The following is a 22,861-nucleotide window of genomic DNA, read 5'->3' as shown; positions in this document are numbered from 1 at the left end:
GTGGAAAAAATAATATATTGGGTTAAGCTACAATGTCCTGCATTTCTCTTTGATTTTTGCTTTGAGAGGTAAAAACTGGAAGATGTCTAGGTTTTTGTTCTTTTTCTTTGGTGGTGGGTTTTTTTAATAATTACTCTTTGCAATTTAGTCCTCTGTGTCATTTTTTATTTTGGGCATGCTGAAGCAGAAGGTTTTAGGCAGTGCTTTTGGGGCATTGCTGTGGGAGGAATCCATTATCTTCTGTAGTACATGGAACATCTGGACAGCTAAGTGTTTAAAGACTAGTGTTCGATATTCTTATTCAGCTGTCCAATTTATTTCTAGGAACTGCCCTGTTTGAGAGTGGAAGGGAATAGGGCTTCATCTTAGTTATTGCTGCAGCATATTTTGAGGGTGGAAAACTTAAAATCCATGAATGCAACAGCTTCCAGAAACTGGCTTCTCAATGGCAGCAGTGGGAAGAAAATCAGGTACTTAGAATCAGTGGAGAAGTTTTACCAGTGTGCATCCAAATACACATTAATGACTTTACTGGGGTCATTTTCAGGTTACATTACTGTGTCTGCTGGGTTGAACCCAGCCAGCAGTCCAGCCAGCCCGCTGCTCACTCCCCAACCCTAGCAAGATGAGAACTGAGGAGGTACCTGTGGATTGAGATAAAGGCAGTTTAATAAATGAAGGAGAAAAAAAAATAAAAACAAATGATGCAAAGACAGTCCAAATTCGCCACCTCCCACAAGCAGACTGATGTCCTGCTAGTCTACAAGTAAAATCCTTGGAAAGACTACACTTCTTTTGTATTGCTAAGCATGATATTTTGTGGTATGGAATGCCCTTTTGGCCAATTTGGGTCTGTTGTCCTGGCTGTGTCACCTCCCAGTCTCTTGCATACCCTCAGTCTTCTTGCTGGAGCACAGTGAGAAACCCAGAGGGCTTGCTCAGCAACACCTAAACATTGGTATGTTATCAACACTTGTTTAAGTCACAATTCCAAAACACAGCTCCATACTAGGCTGCTTTGAAGAAAGTTACTCCATCCCAGCCAAAACCAATACACTATGTTTTACTCAATATTTACCATGTATTCCCCTCCTATTAGCATAATGTGCTGATGGAAAGCGTTTGTCTAGTTTCATCCTAGTGGTATATGAAACTTGCTGTGCTGGCAGCTGGGTACTGTTCTGGTTTCTTTCTTAGGAGCTTCTCAAGGGTCTAGCTCCAGCTTTTAAACTGAGAGCATCACAGTATTCAAAATCCAGGATCATAAATGTACTGTTCAGCTGTAACAGAAAAAGAGCTAGTTGAGACTGTTCACAACTCAGAGATGAAACAACTTAAATCTCACTTCTGGACTTTGGATATGGGCTTTTTAGGGGGTGATTTATTTGAATTTCTGGCTGGGCTAAATCAAGTAGGAAAATAGTAGAAATACTGCTAATGCCAACAATCATGTCCATATAATAACAATTTTATTTAGCTATGCAGGACAGGTGGGGTACCTGATTGCTGGAATGAAAGAAGTAACAGAAGCCCAAATAGGAGACACACTGTTTTTGTATAAACAGCCAGTGGAGCCTTTGCCTGGCTTTAAGTCAGCGAAGCCAATGGTTTTTGCAGGTGAGGAGTAAATCAATATAAAGAGGAGTTACTTTTTTCCATTGACAAGAGTAAGAGCTGTTAGAGCTTTTAAAAGAAAACTGTATATTAAGAGTAGGGAGAATTAGAATTTTAGCTGAGGTGCATCACTTACGTAAATTTGTGTTTTCTCCCTGTGACTTAGCAGGATAAGTAATAAATGCTGACTGGTTTTGCATGAATACAACACAAACATGATTATTGTTTCTTATGCCAGTAAACTCTTAATAACTGGAAAAAAAGAGTTAAAATTTAAAAAAAATAGAGGGAATTATTCATCTTGATAATCAGGTTTCTGTAATTATTGTGTTGGTTTTTCTTCTTTTAAAATTTAGCAGCTGTTTCATTTTTGTTAAAGATGGTAAACTGCCAGAGCTAATACGCAGAATGATCCTGTAAAATATTTCACTTTTTGAGCTTGAATAATTCTATTGAGCTGTTGTCACTAGCTTCAGTAACTACTACAAATGCTACAGAAGGTGGCTTTAGAAAAAATTCTGTAAATAATTTTCTGGACCTGTTGTGAAGGAGTGTGTAGAACTCACTCGAACTGTCTCATGGAGACTAGGCATGTAGATGATGTTTTTGTATATGAGTGTTGCATCTTGATGTAGATGACATTTTCTGAGTATACAAGGATGTGAAAAGTGATACAGTAGAATCTATTTCAGGCAGTAGTTATACAAATAGCTGTTTTTATTAATTTCAAAAGAATAGAGAAATATTTGCAACTTAGAAATGATGCTTTTTATTTTTCACTCACTCTTAGCTTTGAGGGAACATCTCAGTGAAGTCTATACACTTACACTGCAAAACAGTGGTTATACTCAATCGTGAATCTTCCATAAATGTGAAGGATTAGAGGAGTACAGTGATCCTACCATTATGGTTTAGATGTTAATTCTTGAGGTAATCTAAAACATTTTTATGTTTTGACTATTTTTTTTTGAGGAATAAAGAATCCTTATGTTGTTTTTCACATTTAAAACTGATGGAGCAGAAAGTAACTATTCCTGATTTTATTGCTCTGTTAACTGTAAGTGGCATATTTGAAAGCCAGGTACACAGTAGCTAAAACTCTCTGTCACATCACTTCTATTTAATATATTTTGACAGGAATGTATCCAATAGATCAAACAGAATATAATAATCTCAAAAGTGCTTTGGAAAGGCTGACATTGAATGACTCCAGTGTAACTGTTCATCGTGACAGTAGCCTTGCCTTAGGAGCCGGATGGAGGTGAGGTTTCTGTGCTGCTTTCATTTTTTAAACTGTTCATAAGTTAAGAATGCATGATTAAATAAACTGAAGGTAGAATTAAACTTAATTCAAAATTGTAAGCTGTAATTCAAATAAATGATAAAGATCATTAATTTCATTTGATTTTCTTACATTCTCTGCACAGAGAATGAAAATTTTTGTGATCAATAGTTTTTGTTCTCCAAGACTTTTTCAACTGTATGATTATTTGGTCCCTTGAAGATTGTTTGCTTTGCCTGGTACTGCCATACTAGCACTGTAAACATGCTGGAGGGTGAAAAAGATCACTGTGAAATTCCAGGGAATACACAAATACTTTTACCAACAGAGTATTTTTTTTCCAGATTGGGTTTCCTTGGTCTTCTACATATGGAAGTCTTTAATCAGCGTTTGGAGCAAGAGTATAACATGTCTGTTATTTTGACTGCACCTACAGTTCCATATAAAGCTGTTCTTTCCTCAGCGAAGTTGATAAAGGTATGTTAAATTCATCAAAAAATTATGTAAATATAATAAACATCTAGAGTCTTTTTTTAAATATAGGCTAGTACTGTATTTTATAATAAGCATTAGAAACACCAGTATATTATTTAAATAGTTTTTAATTTTTTAAGGATGTTAACTGCTCTTTCCTGTTTCATTTCATGCACTCTCTTTTTATGTCTTATACTTTTCCTTGAAAATGGGAGTATAGGACACATACCTTGCTGTGTTCTTTTAAGTGCTTACTGACTGAACTGCATTAAAAGCAGGTGAAATAATCTCCCAGGCTTTATCCATCAGAAAACATGAACGTTTCTAGGAATAGCTTGTGATGATACTGTAGATTGGCAAGGGGCTGGTGAAAGTGAATTTTTTTGATCACAATTAAATGGGCCTGTGTTGACTTCATTAACTTGGGTGTAAATAGAATTACTGTGTTTGAGTTTTAGAAAGAGGTAGACTTAGAGCCCCTGCTAACAGAGGAGGCTGCGAATTGACTGGCTGATTATCCTGCAAATTACTAAAACTTGTATAAGAAAGGTTTCTGTACTTGCAAGGTGTGAGGCATAAACCCTTTATCTCTCTGGTTGTTTTGGTTTCTTACTCAGGCAGTATAGCAGCTAGAAATGAAGTAGTTGACACCTTTAGTGTGTGATTCTGGACTGCTGATGTGGGATTCTTTTCAAACAATGCTGTAAGTTTGGTCCCTGTCAGTGGACAGGGAGGAGAGGGAAGTTGCATTTACACAATAAGCAGCATAACCTTCTTTTTACCTTGGAAGGGTAACTCCAGCCCTTACTTACGAAAGCCCAGTGCTTTCATAGGTAATGAAAGCACTTACACAGGAATCAAAAACTTCATTTCTAAGTCCACTTCAGCATGTGAGGGAGCCAAAGTTCTGCTTAGGGGAGAAAGTTCCCACCACTGAACTATAAAATATTTAGAGCAGGTCTTCTGTTGAAGCTGTGTAATAGTAACTTAGAGGATCAGGATGAAGTAAGAAAGAAGATCCTCAATTTACAGGGGAGAGAGAGACCTGGAAAGATGGATAGGAAGGCATTTTGTATTTCTGTCATTTCCCAAGTCAAAAGCTAATTTCTGCATAATGATATTTAAGGATGTGCTGATATCAGACTTCTATATGTTTTATAAAAATCTCTTCTAAAATCTTCCTTGGTTTAAACTTGGGTTGCATAATGCACCAATGTTTTCAGGCAATTGAAACATTTTTTAGCATTTTTTCAATGCTATATTTGTCTCCTTTGCTGTTCATTTTACTTACTAATAAATTACAATATCTGGTTTATTTGTTTGTTTTCAGGAGTATGGAAAAGACCAGATTACTATTATCAACCCTGCTCAGTTTCCTGATAAATTTTCAGTATCAGAATATTTGGAGCCAACTGTTCTTGGTACTATTGTAACACCTCATGAATATATTGGGAAAATAATTACCTTGTGCCAGGTTGGTGTATAGTTTTAATTTTTTCCTTTGCATGATTAAGCTCTTCACCTCATACTTAAAGTGAAGACACAAGATAGTATGATAATAGATATTACTACTTAAATAGTATTTTTGAAGTAATTATTTGGTACTTTTGAAAGATAAAATAATTTTAAACATTTTATTTCTAAAATTCTGAACTACAGAATCCATAAATGGAAAAGTTAATGATGAAGTTCAGTGACAACAAAGTGCTTGGTCTGTACTAGACTAATTCATAACTAGTTCTGTTCTTCTGAATGAATGGAGTCTGCAGCAGGGAAATAAGATGTTTTGTTTTTTTTAGAAGTATATTCATGGGAATACAACTTCTGCCAACACTTCTGACTATGTGTCCATGTACTTTTTTCAGTACTTCACTGAAAGTAAATTTAGGATAGCGATGGCCAAATTTGCCTAACTGTATTTGGAATACTTCTAATTGAAAATGTTTTAACTGCCATGCATATTATATTTATATTATTACTTCACAATATTTTTCTTAGCTTTTAACATTCCAAAATGCATAATACAAAGCAGTACAGTGAAGAATAAGATCTTTTGAAAAGAATTTCTAAAATAACTTTAAGAACACCCTTCTGGGAGGAAAGAAGATGAGCCTGCAAGTCCTACAGTGGCAGCAATAAGCAGAAGCTGTTAAGGATTTCAGAAATTCAGCACTAGTTATAACCACTTCATTTGTTACAGTGCTGAAGTTTGTCCTGGGACTTCAGCAAACTACCAATGAGAAAGTTATTTTGGGTCTTAAGTACAGGAATTCTCTTGTGTAGCTTGATTGCTGTTCATTTTAATTTGCTTTGTATTTTTTTGGTAGAAAATTTCAAGGGAAACTGAAACAATTTTTATTTGTCTAGGATCGTAGGGCAGTCCAGAAAGATCTGTTGTACATTGATGAAAACAGGGTTATGCTAAAATACCTCTTTCCACTGAATGAAATTGTGGTGGATTTTTATGATGCTCTTAAGTCTCTGTCTTCTGGCTATGCAAGGTAACTACCTCCCCTGTTCCCCCTTCTCCTCCTCCCACCCTGGACCCTGAAGTTGGGTGGTATGGTAAAAAAAGGCCAGAGGAACAGCTGTGGAGGGCAGAAGTAAAGAATATTCCTTTCTGGTGCTGCTGCAAATCTAGTCTCTCTTCATCTTGAATGGATTAGATTCACTGTGAAAATGTATGGAAATAAGTCTGAAAAACATGAAAAGTGTGTCAGTATCTAATAATCATTGTTTTTGGCAATAAGTGGATTTTTCAAGGGCGCCCCCTGGAGTGGCACTGGTTCATCTATATGAGTAAGACCTAAATGGTCTGTCCTTGTCTGAAGTGACACTGGACAATTTTTTTCAATGGAATCACTGAAACTGTACTACTTAGTGTATGAACTGTCTCTTGGAAAAAGGAAAATAACATTGATTATTTAAAGCCAGTAAAAACAATGTGGTATTTAAAACAAACAGTACTTACTTTATATACATGCTTTATTTTGTGAAAAAAGAAAATTGTGTATTTTGAGACAAATTTGCTGTTGTGGGTGGCTGCTATGAATTCAGAGTCTAGTACAGTGCTCAGATGTTTGTGAAGAGCCTTTGTGAGTTTAATGGAAGGGAAGATCTTGCATGGCGATGAGCTTGTGGCCCTGGAGGCTCAATGGCTCTCACAAACCTGGTATATTGAGATGTCATTAATAGGATATTAATTACACAATAGGAACTGGTATACCTACTTACATTATTTATTTTACAAACATAAAAATGAATTTTATTGAAGGGCTGAATTTGCTTTGAGTTAATGTTTTCTTTAATTATGTCTTAAAAATGTAAGTAAAACATGTCTTGCCCGGGTTTATATATGCAGCAAAAGCATAAACAAAGAGGCAAGATAGAAGAAACAGAGGGATGGAAATTTTGAATTTCTCTCTGGATCTAGCTCCCCCACTACATAAAACCTAAACTGTTTATCAAGAACCTATCTCATTAGCAGAATTATGTTGGGTTTCCTTTGATTTGGGGATGATTGCCAATGATGTTGCATTATCTTATTTATTTATTAGTTTTTATTTCCTAATTGACACTTTAATACAGCTTGTGTATGTAGTGCTCTCAGTAATCATATTTCTGTAATATGGATCCATTCACCTATCTGTGGTTATTAAGCCGACTAAGATAGAAGTACTTTGAAATAATCTCAAAGGATTTTTCCTCCCCCTTTTCTGATACTTCAGATTTGACCCCATTACAGTGATATTGATTATCCTCCACAATTATACACACAAGATCCATCTATCTGTCTGTGTGTTTATCTATCTATCTGTCTGTCTGTCTGTTGCATACATCACCTCTTCATCTCTTCTATTTTTAAGAATTTTTGCAAACTAACAGACAGTAAGGCCTACACCTACCAAAGATAGTTGCCTGGTTTGGAGACAAAGTGAAAAACTTAGTTGTCAGAGACGATGACAATAGGGGTCACATAAAAAGTTTGTCAAATGAGAAGATGAAAAGAAGACAGTCCTGGATTGGTGTTTGATTCCTGTGACATTCAGGACATTAGGTGTGCAAAGCTGTGTTGAAGGGTTCTTTAAGACTGCATTAAGCATGTAGATTTCTAATTGCTCATTAGATTGGAAAGACATCCACAAAGTCAAGATGACGTCTTTCTGCATTGGAGGGGACATCACCTGTGGTACATTTCTAGTGTGAAGAAGTAGTGAGAGACTACTAAAAACTGTGCTCCCATTATATTAAAAAGTTCAAGTGTTTTATTAAGAAATTTGTCTATAAAATCTATGGAACAAAGAATGCAAAATATAATTTATACAATATCATGACTAATTTTTGAACTGCTTTTATTTTTTTAGTTTTGATTATGAAGATGCAGGTTACCAATCAGCAGACCTAATCAAAATGGATATTCTTCTAAATGGAAATCCAGTTGAAGAACTCGCAACTATCATACACAGGTAGGTTTACTGGATTCCTTATTCAAAAGGAGTAACAATGAAAACATTGTCTATTAATAGGTCTCGATGATCTTAAGGTCTTTAGTGACCTAAATGATTATATGATTCTAAATGACTCTAGGTATATGTGTTACTCTTAATATGAAAAATGTGTATGAGCATTGAAGATTTTTCCATCTGACCACCTTCATTACCACTGAAAAAGAGAAGTATTTTGTAGTATGAAAATTAGGAAATAATAATAGCAATTTTTTTATTTCTCTTTCTCAGCTTAAGTACTGGATATCTTATTTTTGTGGAAAATGTAGGGCAGAGAGAAAGAAATGCAAAATGCCAATCTTCTAAAGGGCTGGAAAAATTTAAATGCAGACCAGTCTAGGAGATGCCAGATGAGTAATTTATGATGCTTAATACTGACAAAAAATGATTTTGTTCTCCCACTAATTCCTGTTCCATAGAAGTTCGTTGTTACCGTGTTTCCAGACAGAGTACCAGGAGAATGTAAATATTTACTGGATGCAATTACCTCAGAATTTTTTTGCTAAAATGATTCCATTTCTATGAGCATTTCAGGCATTAGAGGTGAGAATAATGCCTTTCCTGTTTCCAGCCTGTGCCCTATCTTCTCACAAGGTTTTTACAAGGTTCCCTTCAGCATCCCTTTCCAATAATGCCTGCTTTTGTGGGTTGTTTAGTTTTCCTTCTTAAAATACTTGTAGTGGCTAAATATTTGAATATTTTCATATTTTTTTACATAACTGCAATCTTGAAATCCTTAAAATTCTGTAACTCCAGAAAGCTGACATAGGAGAATAAACCCCTTGCCTTGTTCAGAAGGATCATGGGGCTGAAGGGGAGTAACTGTCTTGCATCAATTGCTAGCTAATGCATTTCTCATTAGCATGCAGTGTTTAGCAGTCTACCTGAAAAGATGCAAAATGGAGTGGGACACCCTTGCAAAAGTTAGTTATTGCTTTAACATGTATTTTTTTATCAATTTAGCCCGTACCCTGAACTGTTTTACTTACTAAAACTGACTGGTTTTATTCACTAAAACTGTTTTAGTCACTTTACTTTCTTTTGGGTTTAGATTTCAGTTGTTTGGTTTTTTTTTAACTCATAGTTGCAGTCATTTTGCTCTTGCTGCAGGTATTTTCAGTCTTCCCACTGTAAAAACTGCATCTGTAAGAATTATGCTGAATAACATTTATAGAGAAAGCATTACAGAGATTACTGCAAGCTTGGTATTAAGATAGTCATCAATTGTTCTTCCTGTAGAAGTAAATATATGTACCTCTTAAAACTGTAACGCTCAAAGAACATGACTCAAGTACTTCATGTTTAAATGTTTGCTCTATACAGGTAGCAAGGAGTCACATTGCCACTACCTGAAAACATGTATGTTGGTAAAAATGTCTGCTAAATATGGATATTTTTATACAGATAGACCCATTTCTTTCTAACAGCTTATGAAAGTATCTGTTAGTAGCTTCTTCAGACCTTTTGTTGTTTTCTCTTTCCAAAACCTGAAGCATATGCAGATCTTGAATACAGTTAGATAATTTTTATTAGCAGATGACAAGAGTATGTTAATTTATTTTTTTCTTGTGATATAAAACCAGACTTTTAAAGCATTCTGTAATGTGTGTTTTTTGACCACTTGGGCCTACGATCTATGAAAATTCTCCTTGACCTAGTTTAAAATTTCACTTGAAGCTGTGGCAGTATTCAAAATGTCTTCATTTGTGATGGATAATCAGGGTGTTTTTTATAAATACTTGATATGATGTTATATACTGAGGTTAATACAGTCTTATCACCTGTTAGTATGAAACAGGTGACATACAGAGACCACTTATTAGATGTAAAATTTGATCAGATCAGCTTATCTTCTGAGTTAAGAAGAGGAAAACCTCTACTAAAATCCTTCAATCAAACAGTTTGATTAATGTATAAATTTTTAGTGTTGCTGACCTTTTTTTCAGCGATAAAGCCTATGCTGCTGGTAAACTCCTGTGTGAACGTTTAAAAGAGACTATTCCTAGACAGTTGTTTGAAATAGCCATCCAGGCTGCCATTGGCAAGAAAATCATTGCAAGAGAAACGTAAGTGAAGCCCTTCTGTTCCCCTTCTTTTTTTTCTGTCTGTATTTTAAGATGTGTAAAATACAGACTTGTGAAGTCTTACCTAGTTTTATACAGTACAGGACTTTGATTTCGCTATAAAGTTGTATTTTTCTTGATATATGCTACTTGAAGAAAAAAAAACACATTTGAGCAGTGACTATTGACTTAACATTTTGAATTAAATTTATACAAAGAAATTGTATTTCTATTTTAGATTGCTTGGGGTCAGAATTGCACTTAGTGGTTAAAGTGTAACTTCCAACACAAGTGTCCACTTCCTCTGGCAGTAGAAAAAGTTTCTTACTACTGAAAAAAATTAGCTAGTTGTGGAATACTTTGCTGTGAGAGTCAGCAAAAAAATAGCTGATTTGTGCTGTTCCAAAGGAAATACGTTTCAGCTGAACACAAAAACATTGTCCTAGCACATGCTTCTTTAAAGAAAACCATTTCCTGGATGTTATGTTTCTCATTTTTCTGTTGCTGATTAAATAGGATTTAAGTAGTGGTAAAATAATTAAAGGTCAGGATTTGGGCATAAGTGCTGTAAGAATTTGTTTATAATTGTATATACACAGGGATGTAATGCTTCCTGTGAGTCATAGCAGAAATTCCAGATAAAAAGCCAAGACTGTGATTTCTTTATGTACATATTATATGTCCTAAGTGATGTTTCTAGAATTGAAAACTGTGAATTACATCTTCTGTTTAAAGCTTCATATTTTGTATACAAAACCTGAAAATGTTATGATGCCAAAGCATGTTCCAAAATTAGGAGAAAAACAAATAACATTTTAACAACTCAAGTACTTAGCTTCACATGCAGATGTTCTAATATGTTAAGCTGTATGTGTTATTTTATTTTGCAGGCTGAAGCCTTACAGAAAAAATGTTGTGGCAAAATGTGTAGGTATTTTTTTTCTCCGTATTTCTGACATTTGTGTACCTTAGAATCCTGCTAAGATGATATGCCCATCTCTTCCTAGAAACCCAGCAAAGATATATTCTACTTGTGCCTCCTAAGTGTCTGTGGAATTCCAACAGATACTTTTAAATTTTTTTTTTAAATCCAACTCTTGTAACACGTTGCTGCAGCTTGAAGAATGGATCAGATAAAGTAATGGCATTTTCAGTCACACACTTTGAGTGTGTCTGTTTCATCATCTCATCATTTTCTAACAGTGTATGTGTGTGTGTACACAGGCATATAAGTAACTTTATATTTTCTAAATTGGTTTTCAGGTGATAGAAGGAAATATAAATGGGCTTCTTTTGAGACTTGTTTGTGATTAAACTTCTATTTAGGTTTGCAGTAATACATTGTAATAAAGCTTTAAATGTCAATAGTTGACTGTGGACAAGATTCAACAAAGCTGTTGGAAAACTGAGGCCTCTTACTTAGCTAGGTTTTAACTCTCTGAATTGAACATATTGGAAAATATTAAACAAGTGTCCCTTTCACACAACTGCAATAGAATTCTGCTAAGCACAGCTGTGGGATGGTGACTGTTCAGCACTGTACAAGGTTTAGGTCATTTTTCTAGATGTAAGCACCTAATGCTAGTCAAGATGCCACAGTGTATCTGAGCTGGTATCCTGCTGCTATTCCAAGGGGATTTGGATCTAATATGTTGTCTAGTGTCAGCCAGCCTTACAGGAATGTATATATTTAGGTGACAGAGTTCAACAGTCAGTTGTCCAAATTAATGTGCTTATTTTCCTCCTTGTTCTTTTTAACTAGTGGCATTTAGACCAAACTATTTGGAGTATAAAGTAATATTTTTGTCAAAATATAACCAGCCTTTCTGACTATTTTTAAACCATTGAGTTTTGTGTGGCTGGAATGTACTGTAGCTGCAGTTATAATTTATGCTTGGTAATTTTTTTTTCCACAGTATGGTGGTGACATTACAAGAAGAATGAAGCTTTTAAGGAGGCAAGCAGAAGGCAAGAAGTTGATGAGAAAAATTGGCAATGTTGAGGTTCCAAGAGATGCTTTTATACGTGTTCTAAAGAGAGAAACTGACAAGTAGAGATCAGTGAAATCTGATCTTCCAGATCATGTCAGCTTTTTGCAGACAGTAGCAAAGTGAGCTAATACAGGATTTATCACTGTGAAAGGGAACATACGTGACTTTAAATGGAATTAATTTGGTATGTGTGGGAAGATGAATTGACTTAAAAATGTACATATATTTGTAGATTATGATGAAATTAAAGTTACTTGACTGCATCCAAAAGTTCACATTATATTTTCTTTTTTTTCCACTGTTTTCATACTTTTAGCACTTAAAATGAACATAATTTTGGGGGTTTTTTTGCATTGCAAGTCTCTATATATAGAGAGGAACCATATGGCAAAAAGATTATAAAAATAATTTAAAGGTATGTATAGACAAACAATGCTGTGTTGATTTGGTTTTTTTCTTTTAAAGTTTGAACTGCTGACACAAAAGTATCAAGCTGTTTCCTGTTTCACTTTCTCCAAAGTTGCTGTTGTCAGGAAATCGTTATGCTGGGAAACCACATCAGATGAAAAAATCAAAACTCTTTAAATTTACCACGCTGTTTGTTTTAAACCAGTTGAAGTGTGTAAATTTACCATTAGTTCAGCCTAGCTGTGCTCATCTCCAGGGAAATGGTAAGTTTTCATATATTAAAACACAGATCTGTAACTGTTCCACTAGTAAGACCAATTCAGGCCTTAAAAAAATTATTTAACATGAAGGTTTGGTTATAACATATCTTGGTGTAGTTGGTGAAGTTTATTTATTTATATTAGTTTACATACTAAAGTTTGTCAGTGCATGCCCAGTTAAATGCTGCAGTGTAGTGTGCATAACACATAACATGAAGTGTTACTTTTGGAAGTGTACACAAGGCAATTATAAATATAAGTTAATGACCCTACTATATACTGTATTTACAACTGTTTACCCACCTCCAAAAACTTTTAAACTGCATTAATTTTTTTGATCTTCAGGGACTACTTTTGCTCTTCACAAATCTTAATTTCTTGTTATTAAATATTTATTAGAGAACAGATAGCTAGTCGTACCTACTAAAGTACTCAGTCACCAGGAAAGTCTGCCCTTAAATTTAGGCTTGTACCTACACCTTAATCATAAACTAGTTTTATTTCAGCCTGTGTACAAGGAGAATTGGGAAAATCTTTGGAGGGATGGAATGGAACAGGACATGTTCCCTTTCAACCTTTATTAGTTTCAGGTGTAGAAAAAGGGGAGAGGGAATTCTGATACGTTAATGGTTTGTTGGGGCTTTTTTCTGTTTGGTTGTGGTTGTTCAGGTTTTGGGTTTTTTTTTATTTGAAGCTGTTTCAGGTGCACTGAAAAACCAAAGATCTGGATGTGAACAAGTTATCTGTACCTTTAATAAAGGTACCTAAGCTGCTACTACTGACCCTGAAGAAAGGAAGGATGCTGTGGATAAAGGCTCTCTAACACATTTATTATTCCTCCCCTATAAAAGCCAGCATTTAAGGAACTACAGCTGCAGGGATACATGCTAGGAGCAAAGGAGCTAAAATGAGGTCCTCCCCACTCCTTGAACCAGACCTACAGGCAGTGATTCTGTACTGAGGAATAAGGCAGAAACTGAAGGTGAGCTAGAGATTGTCCAAACAGTAAATTATATCCTTGCTAAATGACAGACACATCAAGTGTATGTTACCTAATTAAATGAGTTACATAGATGGATAGAGCTGCCTTGAGAATCTGTTTTAGCTTTACATAGTCACATGAGGCAGAAAAAAAATACAAATTGTAGTCTTAATTCTGAGAGGACTTGTACATATATCAGTTTTCAAAACAAGAACTTTAAATTAACTGGTCAGTACCTGTAAAGTACATGAGGTATTAGTTTTTGACACAAATGTACCTGATTCTATCTAGTTACTTTTTGATTCCCCCTTTCCTTTGGAAAGACCTTAAAATGAGAAAAAGAATAAAATGGTAACCTTGATGTGCTAGGCTAACTTAGAATTTACTTTTAAGGACTCCTGAACTTGAAAATGCTTGCTTTGCCATTACTGCAGAGTAATAGGTTAACTCTTAAGCACTAAAGTAGTGGACAAGTTTGGAAGGTACTCTCCTGAAGAAATGATATTTCATAAAATGATTGGAAGTATCTTAAGGAATGAAATAACAGTGTGGTAGTACTTAAAAAATTACATAATATAGCACTCAAAATTTTTAAAAAATAGTGTAACAAGAGAAACAAGCTGGAGAACAACAAGAGCTGTGCATTAAAAGAGGCAATAATAGTCCCAGACCCAAGGACAGACAGGTTCTGCTGTACCGGTATTTAAACTGGCCTGTGTTTTACAGAAGGTCGAGTAGTTAAAAAGGGAGGAAATATATTAATTCTGTGATCTGGCACATCTTGAGAACACAGAGGGCTTTAGTGAGTAAGGGTGCCAAGTGAGGCACATGACTGAAAGGTGTGCTGGAATAAAGAACAAGAATATTGTTTCAATAGCATTCTCCATTTTGGCACATGAAGGATAATGATCATCAAGATGAAACCTGATTCAATTCCATTAATACTAACCTAAATTAATTACTACTTTTAGTTTCATGCTTTTGTAATACAATTGTTTGTAAATTTGCTTAGCTGTAAAGGCTAATGGCAAACCTAACACTGCATTTTGAGTCATACATTACCTGTAACAGCATTCTTCTGAAAGGCAGTCTTTTCAACTTTTTTCCCCACAATGTTGCATTATGCTTCAAAAATAAACTGAGCCTTAAAGCTGAAAACCTGTTTTAAATATGGATGTTCAATGTACTGTTGAGAATTGAAACACTAGGCCTGGCTTCCTACACTGCTGTAGACAGATTCTTCCATGCTTTTGTAATTCCTCAGAATCAGTGAACAGTCCAGTTTTGAAAGGACTCTGTAAGACCATTTATGAGAAAGGTGAGCCTAGATTAGTCTAGAAAAGTCACCTAGATGAAAGGTGAGCCTCCCACATCCCTGGGGAGATAATGTGATTTTGTAATAAAGACTACATGCCTGTCATTTGGGTGAAAAGTTGAATTGTTGAAGTTGTGCTTATAGTTGTACTTTCTTGCAGGGAGTATTTTCAACAAGGGCTTTCCCAAAAAAAGTCTTCATCAGTAAACTCTTATCTTTCTCCTTTGGTGCCTAATCACTCCCTGAAATTCTGAACTATTTAATCATGACAATTTATATTAGAAATGAAACAATTTTGAAACTAAGAGATTTATATTTAAGTTTTACTTATATTCAAAGTAGGAAATAACATTCCTTGTAACAGCTCAATGTTTATAATGATACAACGAAAAGTGATTAACAGTTGGCTTTAAATGATCATTTGCAGACGTTATAGTCCTGTAAATTAAGCTCTTTTCAGGCATTTAATTGTAACATCAGTTTTATAATTGACCAGGTACCTCCAGGAAGGAACGTTGAGATTTTTTCCTTATGTATAAAGCTTGATTACCAAAAATATAAAATCCTAAAGTAATTTGAAGTACATGAGAGGAAAAAGTGCTGTTGTAGAAGTTTAATATTTTTATCCATGGAGCAAGTTGTAACTTTGAAGAATTTGGTGCATTTTTAGGCACTGTTTTTATATCTTCATTTGCCCGAAATATAAAGCAGGACTTGAGATGCCCAAAAACTGTTTAAGACAAATTTAAGGCAACCAAGTGCAAAAGCTCAATATACATTAGATATATGTAAACAGAACATTTCATAGTAGAAATTGTACAACTATTACAAGTCCATAGTAATAGCAAAGGCCAAAACCATTCTGCCTAAAGACACAAATGCAAAATGTAGTTACTCTAACCAAGCCAAAAATTAAGAATTCTGGGAAATGAAGTGTCATCATCTCTAATAGGAGGCAGATGCAATACATTGCTGTGCTGGAGTAAGTGCTCTGCTTTTCCCTTCTCTACATAATGTGCAGTCTCTCCCAAGTTTGTTCTGTTCCATTTAGTGATGTACCCACAGCGGAGCTCCAAATGTTAAAGCAAAATGCACAACACAGCAAACAGATGGAATGTGAATGTACAGATATTGGACCTTTTTAAAAATACAGTACCTAGGATTTCCCATTTTAAACAGTTTTCAGCATATTGCATAGCAGTGAACTCATCTGCTACCTAAAACTGTTGCTGCTGACCCACATGGAGTTCCTCTTCAGTCTTCTTTCAGTTTTCTTTCATACTGTACAGTGGGTCCACAAGCTTATTGTGCACATGCATTAAACCTTGGGGGGAAAGCAACAATGCCAGCTTTACATTAGTTATACTTTGATAAAATGTTCTTCTATCCACGTTTTTATTTGGAATTTGCTTCAAAGTACACATTTTAAATAATTCATTGATGAGAATAAAAATGGCTATGTAAAGTAGTTCAGAGTCAGAGACAGCAGATATATTCCTGTATCACTTGCATACTAATGACATATTCAGTATGAGCTGAGCAGGGACCAGACAGTTCTCTAATAACAGACCCAAAAAGCCACATCTGGAATACTTCCAAATGAAATGAATATATCTTTTGTGTATTAAAAACTGTGTAACAGCAATGTAATTCCCTCACCCCACAATGTGCCATAAAAATTAGATGCACACATAGTGAGACTTTGACAGCTTGAGTTCTTTTGAAATGTTCTAGCATTGTGGTAATACTGTTTTTGTAATAATCATGTACTTGTGGTCCTAGACAGGCAAAATCAAATTAAATTATCCAGACTCTTAGTGCAGACTCAATTTCAGCAGTCCAGCTGTTTTCTGTTGTAGCTGGGCTTTTTCTTGTCATATACAAGTCCTTCATAGCTATGATTAGGGGGATAATTTTTTTCCTCTTCAACTACTTTAATTCTAATAAATGCTGAAGTGCAATTAAATAAAAAAAAGATGCTTCCTTCTTAACTTTGCTATAACTTAATAAAAATGTTACCTACATCTAGGTATGTGTGACATTGGATCACTGGCAAGTTTTGCCTCATTTCACCTTGAGAACTAATAACAGTAATGATCAGTGTTCACAATCCACAAAGTAAAAGTCCATTTTAGTATTGAACTAAAGACTGAATTTCTAAAATTAAAATATGCAACACTAAAAGTAATTTTCTTAAAAATCATGAAAGAAATCTCACATTACTGCATATTTATTATCTATGGTAAAGAATATTCAAATACCTTTGCTACATGATGCAGCTGGTGGCAGCCTTAAATGCCACTGCAGCAACATGAAGTTTGAGTTAACTATACAATCAAAGGTCATTACTGTAAGTGACCATAAAAAAAGGCATCTTATGCAGCATCTATTACTAATCACTGTGTGATTATTTAATATAAAATACAGATGTTAGATCAAGTGTAATATTTTTTCAGTTTAACAGTGACAAGAACTTAAGTATACATTTGACATAAAAGCCGTTTGTCCAGAAAGAGTAACAGCTGCTACACTATGTAAACTAGAAACATGTTTTGAGCTTTAAAACATTTAACTTCCTACCAATATTTTCCTCTTCTAAAAAGGGGAAATGAAATAATTACCGATTTCCTAGATGCATGAAAAATGGTTACAAAGTATAGCTTCTGTCATACTTAATGAAGAATATTTAAATCCTGTTAGTCAAAGTGTTACAGGAAAAACAGTGAGAAACAAAAGATTTTTTTAAAGAAACGCACCAGACTTGGTAGATGCCAAAACAATTATTTCAAAGGAAAGTCCCACTTGGTATTCAAGTATGCTTTGAATAAACAGATTTCTGCACACAGTTTTAAGAGGAGTACGTGTAAGTATGGAAAAAAACTATCCTGAACTAACTTATAGGCAGATAAATCAGTAAATTCAAAATTCATTTTCTGTTTCATTCTTCAAGAAAGTTGCAAGTAAGACCATAAGCACACTTGATAATTTTAGTCTATTATAGGTTTTGAGAAAGTTAGAAAAAATGGAATAGGTTAATCTATTTACCAGCCACTGTGGTACTTGATTATAAAACAAAAAAAAAAGCAGCTTCATATTGAAAGTTTTAAGTGGTGAAAAATCTCCATAAATCACTACTATAAATAGCAGTATTAATAACTACCTAGCTTCCCTAAGAAGTCTAACCTGAAGATCAAGTTTCAGAAATAATTCCAAATTTGACCCACACTGACTTCTCCATCTTACAAGGGGAAAAGAATCTTACTGATTGCAGAGCAGGTAAAATTAATTAAGTTTAAAGTAAACCATCTTTTTAAAGTTCTATTGCTGTGTATTACAGGGTAATTATATACAGTGACACAATAGCACACATTCATAAATTGTAGCCCTTGATGTTTTTTAAAGCAATATTCACTGAAATTTATATTTAGTGATTCTACATTAGGTTTGTATTTCCCAAGCAAAGCCTCTGTTTATATAAAATACAGGATAATGTTTAAAACTTATCCAAGCAGTTAGAGAAGTTTATCTCTGAAAACAACAGTAAGTGCTGTCTAGCAGTGTGATACAAGAAAAGACTAACCCTCCCTCCTACCCCACAAATACATAGCAGAGAACAGCATACTGAAAAATTCAAAATTAACAAGCTGGCCACAAGAGGTATCAGTATAAGTATCATAGAGGTGTACAAACTGCAATCCAATACATATATGAGCACTGGTAATATAATGCTCTAAAAAAGAATTTAATAAATTACAATCTTGATCTCTGATACCTCAGCTACTACATATACCCATGCTAGTGAGAACAACAACTGAGTCACACAATTGCATGTGCTGTGCTAGTGCAGTCAGGAGAAAACTACTTTTCTCAGCTTCTACTGTCTCAGTCAAACAGAATTCAGTCTAGGAAGTCTCAATTACTATCAAATATCCTGACTTACTTTAAGTTTGCCGCAATATACCTACTACAAATATGTAAAACACACGGTAAAAGGTTGCAATGTTTTCAAAGGCAGTATAGATTGTTATGCTAATTGCACATGAAAAATATTCTCAGGTGGCTTCAAAGTCTGTATTGCAGTTTACTAGACATCACATTACAGCAAAAGCAGCATGGAGATGTATCAGGATTAATAAATGTATTAACATTTTTTAAGCTAAACTTTCTAGTAAACTTAAGACCGGTATTCTGGAACACCAGATTACTGCTGTTTAAAGTTAAAGATTACTAAACTATTGTTTAAACTGGAAGCAAAGGAAATACTCTTCCCAAGTATATTGTCTGGAATGTAGGTAGCACAAGTTATGCCTCCTGGCAATTTTCCAAATACAAGAAGTAAGTTAATATTTATATTTTGACTATATAGCATTATACATTAGTGACTGCAAAGTGCTGGAAGGCTCAGATTTAAATCAGTATAATTTCAAAGCTGTCGGTTTTGGATAAACATGTGACCTCTGATTCAGTGCTCACCTTTAAAGTACTTCACAGTTTTAACTCTTAGTTCTAAAGTAGCATCTTCATCACACACAAAGATAGTGCGAGGGTGTTGCTGGAAAGCAGAAACTGTCCACATATGATTGACTCCTTCTTCAATTGCTTTGTACAATGCAAAAGCCTTGTGTGCACCTGTTATAAGAATCATCACCTGCAAAACAAAGGTCTCTTTACTTTTAATCCCAGTATCAATACCAAGTAATCTTGAAAACACACATGCAACTAGAACTAAATGAGTTCTTACTTCTCTAGCATCCATCACTGTACCCACACCAACTGTTAGCGCCATAGTTGGTACTTTAGATAAGTCTCCATCAAAGTATTTAGCATTTGCCAAAATGGTGTCCATTGCTAAAGTCTTTAATCTTGTTCTTGAAGACAAACTTGATCCGGGTTCATTGAATGCAATGTGGCCATCTGGACCAATGCCTTTTCAAAGTTAAAAAAAATAAATCATTCCAGACCTGAGAGTCAACACATAACCTCAAACATTGTAAATTAATAAAAAAGGGGGCTCATCCTTTCCTTTTGCTTCCCCATTTTCAATAAGTCATTAGAAACTTGGACACCAACCATTCTCTTTTGAAATTTATACTGATTCTTTGTTAGTCACAGAACTTTCTTACACAGTAATTGAAATATTTGTGCTTTAGTCAAGTTATGAAAATAATGACTAAAGAATTGGTTTATGTGCTTGAATTGTAACTAACCACAGAGCATTTCCTCATACCTCCAACAAACAGATCAATCCCCCCTGCTTCTTCAATTTTCTTTTCAAATGCATCACATTCCGCCTGTAAGTCTGGTGCATTCCCATCAAGGATATGAGCATTATTCGGATCTATGTCAATATGCTTAAAGAAGTTATTCCACATATAGGAGTGATAGCTCTCTGGATGATTTCTGGGAAGCCCTGAAATGATTTATAGGGAAATTACCATATGACAAGATTTAACCAAACAGCCTTAATTTTAGTCTGTGTGTAACAGATGTAGGGCATGCAAGGCAAACCTGAGTCAAATAAAGATCTGAAACTACATCGAGAAGAAAGGTTTCCTGTTGGCACGTACAAGGTGACTGGTTTACATTCCCTCCACATACATCTTATCCCAGAGTGTAAAGTCTTCAACAGAAATGCAGTCCCAATATTACATGACAACATAATTCTACAGAAGTACTGTGAAACACTGGATTTAGCCTGGTGTTTATTTTTGCATTTTTGTAGATCAAGGAACAGAAAAATGCTGGGACACCAGTCTAATACACGAATACAAATATACTAGACTAACCTGGTACTTTGACAAAATATTTAATAGTTTTTATAAGGAGAAAAAAAACAGTACAGTATGTTCTCAAATAATAATAGCACATCTTACCTACATACTCATCCATGTTGAAAGTCTTTACGTATTTGAAAGAGAGATCTCCATTTTTGTGATATTCTATCAGCTTTCTGTAGCATCCCAAAGGTGTACTTCCTGTTAAATAAAAGTTTTTCTACTGTTCTGTGTATCTGCACATTTTCAGTGTATTTAAATGTCTTCACAGTCAAATTTTGTTACAGTGCTTTTCAACATACAAGCAACATGCTGTTTCTCATTTAGTATTTATCAGTTTCTCAAACCATCACAACTTTTCACAAAAATCAAATTAATATTTAAAAAAACTTTAGAATATTACCAAAAATACTTATGTTCTTTTAAATACTGTATCTACTACCAGTGATACAAACATTGTTCCAGGCTTAGTTATTTTCAAAGACACTGAATAAAACTTGCCTGTTGGTAGACCAAGGGTGAAATATCTTCCTTGACTTGGCTTGAACTGGATAATACGATTACAGATGTACTTGGCTGCCCATTCACTAGCCTGATCATAATCTTCAAGAATTACTAGCCTCATTATGGCAGTGAAGAACTTGTATGATAAAACAAACTTAAACCTGGAGAAAATGTTGAAGTTTTAAAATAAGCACCACATAAGTAGTTGCAAAACTCTTAGATTACAGAGGAGATAAAAAAATCATCTTTCATACCAATGACTTGCATTAGCATACCACACTCTTGCAGACCTAGTTCAAGCTGGACAATCAAGAGAAAAGCTACAGAATCCAAATGATAGATTACAGTCAAAATATTTATTAAAATCCACAGACTAATTTAAAGCAATTAACGGGAAAAAGCTAAAACAAGATGAGAACAAGCCATTTTGAACTTCAGTATTTTCGTCATTACCATCAGAAAAGAGGAAATACTTATATACCAAGATTAATTCCTGTTTCTTATGACCAGCTGAATGCCTACAACTTCAAAAACAAGACCCAGAGTAATCCCATGTTTCTATAATCAAAATACCTAACTGGGACTAAATTATTAAAGCTCCTTTCACTCCCATTCTAGCTCCTTAACAATGCTCCAGTAAGTTTATTATTCTGCAAAAAAAAAAACACGTTAAAGCATTAGAGATATTTGAAATGTTTACAATTCACAGGAAAAAATACGGTATCACATTTTTTCTTTGCCACATAAATTTAAACAGAAATTTAAAAGCTTTGAGTGCAATTGTATCAACTTTTAAGATGAATATCCAGAAAACAAGCTTGGTTGCTAGAAGTATACAAGCATCTCTTGCATTTAAGTGAAACTCATTTTTCCATGAATTTCTGCTTAACAGAGTCTGGTAGTTATCCAGGAAGACTGAGGCTCTTTCCCCAGTTTGGGATGCGTTGCTCTTTCCAGGTCTAGGTGTGCTCGGCATTAGACTGAACACAACACAGTTGTCAGAAGCCTACGGCCACAGGTGTGACAGACCACACTAATTTAGCTGACCCCAAATGAGCGGTTGATTTCAAAAAAAATATGAATTAAAGTACTTAACCATGTTTGTCCCACTAAAGAAGGAAGAAAGTGATGATCATCACCGTGTGCTGCCTGTGCTGCTCCATCTCCCTGGACAGCTGAGCCGTGACAAGTCAAACTCACCTTTGCCGAGGAAACACGATTTGCGCACACCCAAGAATTAACACACATCCCCGAGAAGGAACAGCATGCCAACAGGAACAGACTGCGCGGCTTTAGGCCGGTTTCATAAAATCCCAGCAATTTTACTCTGGGAACACGGGGATGCTCTCAAGAGCAGGGACCCACGCACAGCAGCAGAACCACACCGAATTTTCGGCTAAGGACACTTTTTTTGCGGTTTTTTTTTTTTGGCGATGGTGGGGAGGGAGGGGTGATAAACCTACACTGGCAGAGACCTGCAGCCGGAGCGCCGCCGGCACAGCAGCCCCGGGCCCCCGCGGCCTCCCCTTCCCCGGCCGGCCACGGCGCGCCCTGCCCGGCCCCGCTCACCCGGGACAGCCCGCGGCGGCCACGAGTGGCACCAGGACCAGGACGAGATGAAGGAGGGGAGGAGGACGAGGAGGAGGAGGAGGAGGAGGACGGGAACCGCCGCCCGCCCCGCAGCTCCCG

At 35.3% G+C, this 22,861-nt stretch overlaps 2 protein-coding genes across 6 annotated transcripts in view; one reads left to right on the top strand and one right to left on the bottom strand.

The window, feature by feature from the left end:
- GUF1 (GTP binding elongation factor GUF1) overlaps window positions 1-20,901 on the top strand; it is a 27,480-nt gene extending 6,579 nt beyond the window's left edge. For 2 of the 3 annotated variants that reach the window (XM_036381557.2, XM_036381558.2), the window contains exons 9-17: window positions 1,478-1,617; window positions 2,752-2,875; window positions 3,241-3,373; window positions 4,701-4,844; window positions 5,738-5,871; window positions 7,735-7,836; window positions 9,822-9,941; window positions 10,829-10,865; window positions 11,855-20,901. In XM_036381557.2, the coding sequence (XP_036237450.1) occupies window positions 1,478-1,617; window positions 2,752-2,875; window positions 3,241-3,373; window positions 4,701-4,844; window positions 5,738-5,871; window positions 7,735-7,836; window positions 9,822-9,941; window positions 10,829-10,865; window positions 11,855-11,992 (1,072 nt within the window). In that variant the 3' untranslated portion in view covers window positions 11,993-20,901. Of the gene's footprint in view, window positions 1-330; window positions 471-1,477; window positions 1,618-2,751; window positions 2,876-3,240; window positions 3,374-4,700; window positions 4,845-5,737; window positions 5,872-7,734; window positions 7,837-9,821; window positions 9,942-10,828; window positions 10,866-11,854 lie in introns of those variants that run through there. The other variant, XM_054514523.1, reaches the window with a different exon arrangement.
- Window positions 15,204-22,861, bottom strand: GNPDA2 (glucosamine-6-phosphate deaminase 2). Of its 3 annotated transcripts, none has more exons than XM_054514525.1 (7): window positions 22,742-22,861; window positions 21,751-21,822; window positions 21,166-21,333; window positions 20,768-20,865; window positions 20,122-20,304; window positions 19,368-19,820; window positions 15,204-16,218 (listed from the first exon to the last, which is right to left on the bottom strand). In XM_054514525.1, the coding sequence occupies exons 3-7, from the start codon at window positions 21,291-21,293 to the stop codon at window positions 16,160-16,162; spliced, it is 921 nt and encodes a 306-aa protein (XP_054370500.1). In that variant the 5' UTR covers window positions 21,294-21,333; window positions 21,751-21,822; window positions 22,742-22,861; the 3' UTR covers window positions 15,204-16,159. The 3 variants fall into 3 exon arrangements, with proteins under 3 accessions (XP_054370500.1, XP_054370501.1, XP_054370499.1); XM_054514526.1 differs by lacking the exon at window positions 21,751-21,822 and having other exon boundaries at window positions 19,368-19,542; window positions 19,636-19,820; window positions 22,742-22,854; XM_054514524.1 differs by lacking the exon at window positions 21,751-21,822.

The sequence above is a fragment of the Molothrus ater genome, chromosome 4 (assembly GCF_012460135.2).
Source record: "Molothrus ater isolate BHLD 08-10-18 breed brown headed cowbird chromosome 4, BPBGC_Mater_1.1, whole genome shotgun sequence".
Classification (NCBI taxonomy): domain Eukaryota; kingdom Metazoa; phylum Chordata; class Aves; order Passeriformes; family Icteridae; genus Molothrus; species Molothrus ater.
Note: the sequence above shows the minus strand (reverse complement) of the source record. Positions and strands in the feature narration are given on the sequence as shown.

What these genes read in the sequence shown, in the direction of transcription:
- GNPDA2 (XM_054514525.1), bottom strand. Translation starts at nt 21,293, where the DNA reads ATGAGGCTAGTAATTCTTGAAGATTATGATCAGGCTAGTGAATGGGCA. An exon ending in CAACATGGATGAGTATGTAG is followed by an intron (nt 20,305 to 20,767) that starts GTAAGATGTGCT and finishes AAATCATTTCAG; the next exon opens with GGCTTCCCAGAAATCATCCA. An exon ending in AACTGTGAAGTACTTTAAAG is followed by an intron (nt 16,219 to 19,367) that starts GTGAGCACTGAA and finishes TTTCCCCCCAAG; the next exon opens with GTTTAATGCATGTGCACAAT.